At 47.0% G+C, this 13,351-nt stretch overlaps 1 protein-coding gene across 4 annotated transcripts in view; it reads left to right on the top strand.

Annotated features, from left to right (window-relative positions):
- The window catches only part of CDH13 (cadherin 13), a 1,404,901-nt gene that overhangs the window by 383,095 nt on the left and 1,008,455 nt on the right, over positions 1-13,351 (top strand). Inside the window, exon 1 of one of the 4 annotated variants that reach the window (XM_035024707.1) lies at positions 8,069-8,413. The exons of the other annotated variants lie outside the window; for them this stretch is intronic. Coding sequence (XP_034880598.1) covers positions 8,369-8,413 — 45 coding nt within the window. The 5' untranslated portion in view covers positions 8,069-8,368. Of the gene's footprint in view, positions 1-8,068; positions 8,414-13,351 lie in introns of those variants that run through there. 4 annotated transcript variants of the gene reach the window in all.

Here is a 13,351-nt window from a genome sequence, read left to right as displayed (position 1 = left end):
TAAGATTGATTTATTTGACAGAGAGATACAGCGAGAGAGGGAACACAGCAGGGGGAGGGGGAGAGGGAGAAGCAGGCTCTCCGCGGAGCAGGGAGCCCAATGCGGGGCTCGATCCCAGGACCCCAGGATCATGACCTGAGCCGAAGGCAGACACTCAACGACTGAGTCACCCAGGTGCCCCTAAGCAGGACCTCTTCTATGCACCTGTGCTCTTCTCTTGATGTCCCACTCACATCTATTCAGTGTCTACTTGGTGCCAGGCAATGTGTGGGAAAGGGGTATCCCAGGGGGAGAAAAGACAGACATCCTTCCTGACCTCATGGAAATTGCACACTTGCTGTTTTAATTCTGTAAAAGCTGAGCTTAGGATAGAAAAGAGTCTTGGATTTACCTTTTCTGGCTCTCATTTGGTTAAATTCTGGCAGCTGTCACACATTCAGAATCATTACAATGTAGTTTTCTGTGCTTAACTTGCTTCCATAGATTAACTTTCCCAAACTCGTTATGGTGGCCCTGACCTTGGACTATTCATAAAAGACCATAGAAACTATTAACTGGGTGCACTGCTTTTTATAGGAGCAGGACAGTTTTATCTACTAGAGGCATTGGCAGATTTGGATTACATTGTAAATAAATATATCCACTACAAACATTCATGGATCTGCCTTGCATTGTAAATAAATTTTCCCAAGTAATTGTTAAGTGGTGGCCTCACAATTATGCTAGCATAAGAAAAACAACCGGAGAGGGCGCCTGGGTGGCTCAGTTGGTTAAGCGACTGCCTTCGGCTCAGGTCATGATCCTGGAGTCCCTGGATCGAGTCCCGCGTCGGGCTCCCTGCTCATCGGGGAGTCTGCCTATCTCTCTGACCCTCCCCCCTCTCGTGCTCTCTCTCTCTATCTCATTCTCTCAAATAAATAAATAAAATCTTTAAAAAACAAAAAAACAAAACAAAAAAACAAAAAACAACCGGAGAAAGATTCAGTAGCTTTGCAGTAAATATTCTAAAAGGAACCTAGGGATTTGCAAGGAGACAGCCAACTTGGATTAGGTAGGTGTAAGGAAAGGACTCTTTGGTGAGTTGAGTAATTATTAAAGGCTTGGATTTGTGATAGACAGTAAACATTGGCCACACCCATGTAAATGTCTATGCTAGATTTACATATTTAGCTTTCAGCCTATTCCCTGAGTTATATGTAGTCCTAAGAAGGGGGTGCATATATGTATCAGTCAGCTATTTCTGGATAACAAGCAATCACAACAATATCTGTGGCACAACAGTAAGCATTAATTCCTATGGAGCCAAGGTCGGCTGGGGTTTGGCTGATCTAAGGCTAGACTTTGTTTCTCACTGCAGATTTGTGGATGGATGGGGGCGGCTCAGCCTCAGGTTTCTCATCCTCCTTGTTCCAGTGAAGACATGTTCTTTCATGGAGATGGCAGAAGTGGAAGAAAACAGAGACATGTGAGACCTTGTAAGACCTAGGCTCAGAACTGCACACTGTCACTTCCACTTTATTCTCTTAGCCAAAACAAGCCATATGGTGAAGCCCAAAGTCAGAGGTGAGGAGGTTCACTCCCCTCTTAGTGAGGTAGGATTAGATGCAGGGAGGGGTGAATAATTAGAGCTCAAAGTTAATCTCCTGTAATCTAATAAGCATGTTTCCTTCATCTGTTATAAGACGTATGATATTATGTACCAGACACTGCTAGGCAACAGGAGAGATTGCTGTGGAATATACCTCATTGCTCACTGGTTAGAAATCTAAGAAAAAGAGTTTCTTGCTCTGGTTATATTTTTTATATAGACTATTTTAGAATAGTCTTCCAAGAAGTCTCTCTTCCTTAGTAATTGCCCTCAACGTAATCCATCCTCCAATGTAGCCAGAGTGATCTTCCTAAAATGTAAATGAGGTATTGAACCTTCCCTGTTTAAATAGTTTGGATGATTCCCCCTGGTCCGTAGGATAAAGCTCAACCTGTAGATGTTGACATTTAAGCTGACCCTAATCTGGACCCCCAAACTGCCCAGAATTGTCTTCTGCCTTCTGTCTGGTCGCTAGCCCCTCTTCCCAGTGTCTTCTCTTCCTCATTTCCCCTTTGCTCCAGGGTTCCCTGGTTGGGACAATAGATAGGCAGGGGCTAGGGGTTGGTGGCCATGGTGTCATTGTAAGAGATCTTACTAAAAGCACACCAAGTATTACCTGTCAACTCTAAATAACGTCCCTCCCCCCGCTGTGCGTGTTTGTGCGTGTGCGCCTGTATGCACGCGCACACAGACGGGGACACACACACACACACACGTTGCCATTTGCAACTACACCTAGATGGGATTGTAAAGAATAAACTTCAAATTCAGTTAGGAGGAGGTGTTGAATTTCAGGTGCCTTTTGTTAGTTACTATTTATATTTAGTTTCTTATCAACAGATACAAAAAGTACAACTTCTATCAAGTAAAGATCCGTGATGCTTTTGACATACAATGGAAACCAACAACAGTGGACCCCTTACCTCTTTCTAAACACCTCCTAATCCCCGGTAGCTCTGGCTACCTTGACTCTCAGCACCTCCTGTAACAGACTTTATAATAATAGAATGCTATCTCTTTGTGAGACACATTTTCTGAAGTATACGAACCATGCCTTTTCATTTCTTTCTCTGTTGCCTAGCTCAGTGGCTAATATGCAATAGGCACTTTATGAATGTTTCTTGAATGAATGAATGAATGAGTGAATGAATGAATATATGTAAGTGAGTATTGGAGAATTCTCTACTGTAGTGATCCTCAAACTGCAGATAAAGAGCTTGTAATACACAGATAGTTAGACATCACCCCTGAGTTTCTGAATTAGTAGGTTTGGGGGCAGAGCTGAAATTTTCATTTTTTAACAAGTTCCCAGGTGTGTTGATGCTACTGGTCCGGGGGGCACACTTTGAAAACCACTGCTCTACCAAATTAATGCTGAGAGGATTCTCTGTATAGAAATAACCCCAGTCACTAATTTTGGGTAAGGGAGACACCTAGAGGGGGGTTTTAATGGCTACTAGTTCACAGGATAAAATTGGTGTCTGAATGCCCGATTTTGCTACTAAGGAGGAATTGAAATCCTAAAGACAGTGAGGCCATTGAACTGAGATGGCCTAAAAGTCACTCCAGATTTTATCTCTGTGCATGTGTGGAAGTCATGATGGTATTGATTGTATTCACAGAGGACACTGTATTAATGCAGTATTCCCAAAGCCAAAGGAGTATTTCCTGTCTCATTCTTAGATGCCTGGGCTCTTCATATATTATGGAAATTCAGAAGGATGTCACACCCCAAGTATTCTTCACCAAAGATCTCTAAGCACCAACATGCTCACAGTAGCCTCTGTGGAAAGTCCCTTACTTTGTCTAATTCTGGTCTAGACTACCGTAAGGAGACCTTGCCTTGTTGTAGGATGAATTAGATGGCCACATGGGATTGGAGACTCTCAAGGTCATAGGATACTTTCTGTGTGGGAGGATTGAACTGTCAGCATTAGGAAGTATCTCTGGTAGGGCAGTCTGTGTAGGTGGCAGTTTTCACATCAGCATCCCACATTTCTCAGTACAGAAGCCACTTAATTTATATTCTCAGCAAAAATCATTTGGGCACCTACTGTATGCCAGTGTCCTAGAAGCTGAGCATGCAGAAGCAGAAAGAGAGACTTGGGACTTACATTGCAGAGAGATAGACGGATAACAAGTGAAAAAATGTAATTATTGGTTAGCTTTTGCTATGTAACAAACCACCTCCAAATTTAGAGCAATTATTTATTTTTAGTTCACATGCCTATAGGTCAGATGATCTGGGTGGGGCTCTGCTGGGCTTACCTGAGCACCTCTGGATTTATGGGGGTGCTTGTCTCTCCTCCTACAACCAATAAGCTCACCCATGAAGGCCCTAGCAAGAGCAAGCTGAAACACACAGGGCCTCTTGGGGCCTGGGTTTATAACTGCCCCCTCATCACTTCTGCGTCATTCCATTGGCCACATCAGGTTCATGGGGCCAAACCCAAAGTCAAGGAGCAAAAGGTAGAGATGCAGGTTGAAGTGAAAAATGGAGCAATAATGCAAGTGACCACTTACAGTATGAGATTAAGTAACACAAAGGGCTATGAAGAAACAAAACAGGTTCGTGGCTCAAGAACAATCAAGGATGCTACTTTTGGGTGGCCAGGTGTTATGGGATGGTGTGGTGGCATAGTCTCGCATGTTTTATAGCAGGCTATCCCATTGGGAGGGCTGTAGCTTCAGCATTGTGCTATGTACGTAATGCGGTACAGTGTGGGCTTCCCTCCTCGCTGTCCTAGTATTTCCCAATTATCAAGGGCTCCTGGCATACCTGATGATTATTGTGTCTCATAAGGCATCTATCTGGTTTATCACTGTTCTGTACAAATGCCTCATTACAAAAGCACATTCAAAGGGTACCACAATTTGAGTAAATTATCTCTGCTGGACGGTATGGCAGGTATCCCCTCACTATTCATACACCTCCATGCGCTTGTACACATAATACCCAACCCCTGCACACATGTGCATGGTAATCTTCACACAGCCAGAAATGATGTCTTCATCCATGTCAATGTGAGGCAACAGTCTCAATCCCCGGCACCTCAGAATACAGCTACTGAATGTTGGATGATTTCATCAGCCCCAAAGCCAGGCTGATGTGCCTGGGAAAGGAGTGTGAACATGGAATGTGTCCAAAGGCAGACCCAGCTTCTGGGCAAATTAGCCAGGGGCTTGGTGGGGGGCTGGAGTGGGGAGAGGTGAAGCGGGAGCCATTAGGGGGTGGTTTCCAGCTTCAGTGCTCCCTTGCCACCATCAATCCATCCATCAGCCGAAAGACTCCCATTAGGGAGTTGAAGGGAAAATGTAAAACAAACAAAAATGGACTTCTTCTTTAGGGGCCTGTTATCATTTGAGTGAAATGATTTTCCTTCTGTCTTTATTGAACAAAACTTGATATCCTGTGTTTGGTGAAATGCACATTCTCTGAGAGTAGAGGGAAGTAGGGGATTGGGGGCGGAAAAGCATCCATTTTTATAAAAACCCTTGGAGTGCTATTGTATTATCATTCCCATTTTCTTGATGAATAAACTGAGCTTTGGGAAGTAAAAGCAACTTGCCCAAGGTAAGTAGAGTCTGGAGATCCCAAACTAAGTCTCATTTTGCAGACAAATCTTTTCGACCTTCCTTAGCCTTCATGGGTTTCTAAAGGTGAGCCTTAAGGCCTAAGAAGACTCTTGAAGCTAACTCCTTCTGGCCCTTAAAATCCAAGCTGTGGGGACCGAAGTAGGGGGGGATGGGAGCGACCCTTTGGGCATGCTCACTTGGACTCTGGTGTGGTTGGCTGGAGCCAGTCTGTCTGCCAATAGAATAACTCAGGACAAAAGCCCAGGACCTTGGTAAATACCTGCACAGGTACTGGCTGGAGACAGACTCAACAGATTTTTGCAAATCTGCACCTACCTTCACTGGTACCATCAGGGGCATGTGGTCATCAGCAATCTGGGAATTACAGCCTCCAGTTACCTGTTGTGGGTCAATACATTCATTTTGTATGTAGATGAAGAAGCTGAGGTCTGACTGGAATATTGCCCTTGGCCAAACCAAGCCTCCTCACCAGAGATTATTCCCCTCCTTGGGGGGAACAGCCAATAGCGGGCCTCCTAGGGGCACAAAGGCTCAGCCTTTGTGACTCTTATTAGGGTCATCTCTGAATGCAAGGCCTCTGTTGCTTCAGAGCTCCCCTGGGATTGGCTGAGGCTTCTACCACCGCTGCAGTCTTCTTCCCGGCCAACCTTGTTTCCCTTCCTCTTGCACCTGTTGCCCCGAGTAAGCCACCTGCACAGATTTCCTTCTCAGTCCCTATTCTAAGGACTCACCAACTTGTCTCACACTGGCTATTAAATGCTCGCGCTTTCAAGTGACACCCATCACTTTTGCTCACAGCTTATTGGTTATGACTAATCACACAGCCCCATGCTGACCACAAGGGGGCTGGCAAGTGCAGCCCTAAATGTGCCAGGAAGGGAGAAAATTGGACCTACATGGTGAGCAGCAGTAAGGCTGATGGGATGGATAGACCACAGAAAGGGCCTGCCAAACCATACAGTCAATAATACTGTTTCATACTTTGGACAAGTGCAGCCTTACACACCCTACCCTGAAGACTGCTTCCCCAACCGAGTGGCTGCTTGTGGAAACATGGCTGGATGATTTCTGCCGTCTTTATCCCTTCTAGTGGTTTGTCATCTCCCAAGCTGTCCTCTGCTCTCTGTCTACTTTTGTGTCTGCTGAATCCGTGGGCTTAGCTCAGCTGGCCCCTGACTGACAAGATGACTCCTGCTGTGGAATGGAGAAAAACCAGGGTATTTCAGGATGCCTTGATTTGAAGCCTGCCTGGTTCCAAAATACCTCATTTTGCTCTTATTGGTAGGCAGCATGGGTATAGATCTCCACACACATGAGTTCCAAGAGGGGACAGTCCTATCTATACACTTCGTGACTGCCCGTCTCAAAGGTTCAGGGCCAGTGCCTACTTAGGCAAGAGGATGGAAAGTTGAAGAGACTGGAGGAAGCAGCAACATTCCCCTTTCCTGGGCGTTTCTGGAGGCCTTTTGGGCAACATTGCCATCTGTTGGGCCAGCTCTGGCTAATGCAGCTGGGAGGTCAGATAGCATCGCAACTTCATCCGTTACTTTGGGACCACGTGAGGTGATCTTGGGACTAAATAGCTGGCAGTGAAGGAATTTTAAAAAGGGCACCGTTTTACATTTATTGAGTGGTTATTTTGTCACTTAATCCTCACCACAACCTTATAAGTTCAGTATGATTTATATTCTCTTTAATGAACAAACTTAGGCACAGAGAGTCTGAGTAATTTACTTGTCTGAGACAGAGCTGGGGGTTAAGCTTAGGCAATGTGGTTCCAGACTCTGTGCCACCTACCCTCTGCCACTTTGATTAGGTCTAGACATCTATTTAACACAGACTGATGACTGTCTCCATGTTCTAGGCCCTGTGCCAGATGCTGGGAATACAGCCTAATCCACTGGATCTCAGCATAGTCCATTGCTCAGTGTCCTGCTATATTAGATGTCATGTAATACATGTATTCTAGTATTCAGCTCCAGGGGTAAATTTCATCAGTAGAAATTTGTGTACATTTTTCTATAATAAGAACTACATAATTTACACGTTTCTCTTATTGCTTTGGCCACCAGGAAGCTCAGATCCAAATCAGAGCAAAGATACTAGAGTTTTGGTTTAGCATTTCAGTTTTCTGAATTTTTCCTCCCAGCCTAGATTTTTTATTTTGGCTGCATCAATTCTGCACAAATGTCTTTTATTTTAAAATACCTTAAATCCTTTTTAGAAGGCGGCTGCGTGGAAATGACAAAGTGAGATCTTTACTGCATATTCTTAGGTTCTTACTGGGAAAGGTAGACCTATATATCCCTCTTATCCTATTCCTATAGCACCGCCACTTATAAAACCTCTTGAGCAGCAGCTATGACTATTCTCAGTCCCTGGAGATTCGTAGGAGCTTCTGAAAAATCACATCCATATAGAAAAAAAAAAGTTTCCTTAAATCATGCCTTCAAATTTGGTGCCAGATGCACATTTGTGGAATAGGTGGCCAGTCAGACTCTCACCTGAGCAGTTAATAAAATCTATTACCCCTTGATGGATTTTTTTCTGCAAGCGAGAATTGATCTGTCGTCTTTGTGATTTGTGAGATGGCTAGGAAACACCAAACACCATCATGACCTGGACCACATTAGGAGGAGAAAGAAAGAAAGAAAGAAAAAGGAAAAAAAATCCACCACTAAATCTTACCAGGCGTGGAAAGGGTTGGACTGCTGGGGTCATTTTATTTGATTGATTGGAATTAGAGTGGATCTTATTAACATTTTAATAAAGAGAATCTTTTTGCACTGGGCTGCAAGTGTTTGCCAGTCCCCGGTGCAATTCCATTCTCTGCAAAAGTGGAATCGGCTGGCGTTGCCCAGTGTGATTTGTGTGGCTGGGCCCCAACAGTCCAAAAAAGCAAACGGGCTGCCACCTCCGAGGGGCTTGTTCTGTGCGAGGTGCTCGCCCTGTATCTGCCATGCAAAACGAGGGAGCTTTATGAAGGAATCCGTCTTGTAAAGCCATTGGTCCTGGTCATCAGCCTCTACCCAATGCTTTCGTGATGCTGCCGCTGATCTATTTGGGAAGTTGGCTGGCTGGTGAGGCAGAGCCTCTCCTCAAAGCCTGGCTCCCACGGAAAATATGCTCAGTGCAGCCAAGTCCATGAATGAAAACGCCGCCGGGCGCTTCTAGTCGGGCAAGATGCAGCCGAGAACTCCGCTCCTTCTGTGCGTTCTCCTGTCCCAGGTAGGGAAGAGGGGCTGTGGGGTGCACCCCGTGCCCCGTTTCTGCATTCGGATCGCCTGGTGCGGGCAGGGCGAGGGGGCTTTCGGGGGTCGGAGACTCTGGGGCGCGGCGGCGAAAAAAGCCTGGGGCTCGAAGGGAGGTCATTCACCGCCCAGGAGATCCTAGGGGGGCCCTGGTTTCTCACTCCGGGTTTCGTGTGTGTGTGTGTGTGTGTGTGTACGTTTGTGGGAGGAGGCGAGAGCTCCCGAGTCCTTTTTTTTTTTTGCAAGCAGGGGCGACATTCTCGCCTACATCAAGTGGGGTAACTTTAATTCGTCTCCTCCTGAGGCTCATGCATTGGAGACAGACTCAGCTGGAGGCGACTCCAAGGAGTCGTGGTTTCCCCCAGCGCAGCGCCGAGCGGGGAAGCGCGGCTCGGGTCCGGGTTGCGGGCTGCCGGGCTGGAGAGGCCGGCCTGGCACTGCCGACTTCCCGGGGCGCCCGGGCCCCCTCGCCCGGCCCCGCGGCGCTCGGGAAGGCGCCTCACGCCAGCCTAGCGCTGCAGCCCGGCTGCTGCTGTCGCTCAAAGGCGCCGGCTCCGGCCGCGCCCGCATCGGCGTTCTCTCCCTTCCCGACCTCTGGGTGGGAGCGCGTCTCCCCCCACCCCCGTCACCCCTCCCCGCCAGGACGCAGGCCCCAGCCCCCCGCGCCCCCTTTGTCCAGCCAGCTGGAGCTCCGGCTCTGAGCCCCGACTGCCGCCTCTGCTGTCTTCCCCGGGCGGGCGCGGAGCTCAGAGAAAAGTTCAAGCCTTGCCCACCAGGGCTGCAGCTGCCTGTTAACCCTCCGAGCGCTGAGGCATAAGGGAAGGGCCGGTGACCCCGGAGGGGTGGGGGGTGGGGTGCGACGGAGACTTGGTTCTTGGGCAACCACCTCTGTATCTCGAAGATCTCGGGAAGTTTGTGTGCAGGGAAGCAGTACTCCGAGGAGGCCAGACCAGAGGTGCTGGCAGCCGAGGGGCACGCCCAGCCCAGCTCTGGGGCCTGTAGGTTCTGAGAGCACTGCGACCCAGTCCCCCAAGGCCTCCCGTGAAGCCTATGGGACTCTGGATGAGATGGCAGCTTACAAGTGGGTGGGTGAGATCAAGGCAGGGCCAGAGAGGAGCGAAGGAGACAGGGGGTGCCTTTGGGTGCTAGGAATGGGTGTTGAGTTCCTGGCCAGGACTCCTGCGTGCCAGGGGAACAGGCACACGTGTGAGTGCCTGGGTGAGGGGGGCTTGGTGAGGCAGCTAGGATCCCAGGCAAGGGCTGGCTGGGATGTGGGGATACACTGCAGCCTTCTAAGGGAGGCCACTGCTAGATCAATGTTGGAGTTAGAATTTGGAAATGGGCCAGTGTCCCAGGAGCGCCGTGACCATGGAAATGATGTAAAGTGGGGGCTACTGGGTGGATGTTAGTGCCTGGGGGCAGGGTAAGGTGCCGGGCTGTTGAGCCCCTCCCCCACTTAGGATTTCTGTCTTCCCTGGATACACAGCCCCCATTCAGGACTACACAGTTATACTCCTCTAACACCAGGGCTTTGCTGGCTGATTCTCTTGGGGGTCCCTGCAACCTTAAGTCATGCCACAAATTCGGTGTCTGTCCGTGAACCAGTTTTCCAGACTTTCTGGAGTCTGTCTCTGAGGCTGTATGTATGTATATATATCCCCATTTTGAAGGGTGGTTCAGAATGTGCCTCTGATTCAGACAGATCCTCTCTCCCATACGCTGGTGTTACCACCCTGGGCAAGTTGTTTAGTATCTCTGAGCTTTCTGATTCCCCACTGTAAAATAATCTTATCACCTTCCTGGGATTGCCAGGCAGATTAATTGCATTCAACAGGATGTCCTAGGTAATGCATTTACCATGAGGCCTGGCACACTGGGAACCGTTAGTGTCTGGGAGCACTTCCCGCAGCCTTTCCCCAGGACTTTATAGTCCTTTTCTCTCTCAGCATGCTTGGACCTCAGATAAGATTCCAGGGCTTGCCCAAAGTTATTCCTCCCTTTGAGCAAGGCAGACCACATGGCAGCACCCAGCAATCCCTGTGCACTAGGGGGCTTCTCACATGATACCTTTTGTAAAGCAACTGGTGTGTCTTCTCTTGCTGGGCCCAGGTGGCACAGGTGGGTCTGAAGGCTGTCAGCTCACTCAGTTCCGTAGCATGGGGAAGCAGAGGTTTTACCAGGAATTGAATTGCCTGTTCTCTGAGGCTTATTTCTCTCTCAGATTGTTGTGCATAATCAGAGCAAATGTCCACATTAGGACACTAATTGATATCCTGGTTGCAATAGCACCTTGCAGAGAAATCATTTTGGTGCAATTCACTTAATCGGCAAGAGATTCAAGTGCACAGCTCTGTGTGCCATAGGGAAAAGTAGGGAAAGTCTTGGAGGCTTTGAGTCAACAAGCAAAAACAAAACTTTCTCAAGGCAGAGAGAAAACAGAAGAAAGGGAAAAACAATGTAATAAAGCAAATTAGTCACTTGGTCCTAAGTGGTGTTCAGGCAAGCATGTATGTGTTTTTCCACTGCAGTTGTAATACTCTGGGTCCGGGTTTGGAAGCCATCAATCTCTGTACGGTTATTGGCTGGTTGCTGTTTTAGACATTTTGGAAGGGGGAAGAATTCTAGGCAACAATGGCTGGAAGCTGGCAAAGTCAAGGAAAAGCCACCTCTCTTCTCCCCTGGGGTGTTTTGGGAAGGGCGGTCCCAGAAGTGGCCTGTGGCATTTAGCTATGATAAATAATGAATGTGGAACAGATCAAGGAGCCCTGACAAAGAAATTACACTGTAAGTATGATTCCCACCCCCCACCCCCATCTGGGTATCACTTACAACTAGCCAAAAGTTCTAACAATGCATGAGTAATCCCCCAAGAATTAGAATTTTAGGGAGTGGTTCAGGTTTGGAGAGCAGTCACTTGGGAGTGACCAAAAATGTTCCACAGAATCCTGAGATGTTGATTTAAAATGGCGAGTTCTTCTTTGGAGTCAGAATCTTGATTTTTCAGGATTTTAAATGAGAATCAGTGTTTTCTGAAACATCGTTTATTACATGCTCAGGGAAGTGTTTATTTGCAGAACCGTTCTGATAAGGAGACAAGACTATGGGAGTGGCAGAGAGCACCCCCTGCCCTGGGATGGCTTCCACATGTGACAGCCCGTAAGATTTCAGAAGCACTGGGGAAACAGAGACAGAAGTTGTGAGAAGAATCAAAGTGGTAGAGTTCACATGTCTGAACAAAATTTTTAGCAAGTCCCCAAAGAGATTTAATAAACTGCAAGGCTGAGTACGTGATCTGGAGTTTATGTAATGCCACAGTGTATATTAAAAGCCCAACAGTCATCTTAGCTAATCTCTTCTGCTCTGCCTCCCTCCCTTCTCTCCTTTTCTATCTTTAGCCCTTGGGTTTTCCATTAAATAAAATCTATTTCCTTCTGGAAGTATCTCCTATGTGTTACAGTGGAATTGCCCAGCAAACCAATGTACCCAGTAACTGCAGCATATAAAGTACCAGCATTTGCATGTGTGCACTGAATCTCAGTTTGAGGTTCACTGTTTAGGTAAAAGTGCATCTAGGTTCTTGAGACTATCCTTCTTTCTTTCCCTCCTTTCAAAAAGACCGTTGTTCGGAGAGTCCAGTTAATTTCTCTTAGGTGGAAGGGAAGGAAAATGACAAACCATGGGTTCAGTGACAGTCACATCATCGACATAGCCATAGTACTTCCTACTTCTTTGTGTCTGTGTATGTCCATCTCTGTGTGTTTTGATCTTATTTTAATACCTGTTGAAAAATTTCTCCAGAAGAGGGCTCCATTCACAGCATTACAAAATTCTGAATCTACAGCTTGTATATTTTAAAGAACTTCAGTGTAGTAGCTCTATCAAAACCCAACTGTTCTCCTTATTCCCAATTATTTGCTACAGGTTTCCCCAGTGAGAAGTCCTGCCATTTTGCATGGAGTATCTTTCCTCTTTTCTTTCCTCCTTTATTCCCTATTGTAGTTGGTTCTTTTCTGTGTTATTCTGCAACTATGTATCCCCTCTGAGTAATAGAGCAGGGAACGTTTGAAAGACCTTTGTAGACAATGCCATACGAAATGTGGGGAAGTTCTGAAATTTCCTGGCATTTGATTTTGTTTGGACCTGGTTTTACTCTTTAGGCAGCCAAAAGGCAGGCACAGCTCGCCTGTGAAAGGAGATAATCTTCCCCATTAGGTAACTACCCAGAAGAATGACTCATGAGCCAGATTCGCACACCCTCCAGCATCAGTTGAAAAGGAGAGGGAAATATGTCTGTCATCCAATTACAATAATCAGTTGGGCAGAATCAAATCAAGTAACCAGTGGTTTTGGCATTGTTTCCACTTAGCTGTGGGCAAGACGCCCACGTGCCTGAGAGAATCTGACCCTCTTGAATGATGCTGCCAATACAATGCCCTGCAGCCTGTCTCCTCTGTAGCTACCTAGGGATCCCAGGCCTGACTCCACCTCCCTGAGCAGACAGAGCAATTGATTATGGGCTGGACTGTAGGATCCCCTTCATTAGGCAGTAAGGAGTGGCTTTATGCTAGGGTTAGGGGAGAAAGCAATTTCTTTCTCTACTGAGAGAAGCAGCTAAGGGCAGGCTAAGGAGGAAAAGAAATGACATTTCAAACTTGAAACACATACTGAGGGCTCATGTTAGTGAATGGGTCACTCTTTGGCTTAGCAGGTTGAACCCTGAGATACCTGCTTGGTGGTGCTAAAGCTCATCCATCCCAATTCTATAACTCTGGCTGCTGGGCAAAAGGTGCAAAGTAGCAGCCACAGGCTAAATGTAGCCCATGGATGTATCTTGTTTGACCAGATGTTTTGAGAAGTGGGAAATTGTAAATTAAAAAAAATCCAGGTTTCTTGCATTTCTTAAAATGTCAGAAGG

The sequence above is a fragment of the Mirounga leonina genome, unplaced genomic scaffold (assembly GCF_011800145.1).
Source record: "Mirounga leonina isolate KUSES-001 unplaced genomic scaffold, KU_Mleo_1.0 Mir_180, whole genome shotgun sequence".
NCBI classification, from domain to species: domain Eukaryota; kingdom Metazoa; phylum Chordata; class Mammalia; order Carnivora; family Phocidae; genus Mirounga; species Mirounga leonina.
Note: the sequence above shows the minus strand (reverse complement) of the source record. Positions and strands in the feature narration are given on the sequence as shown.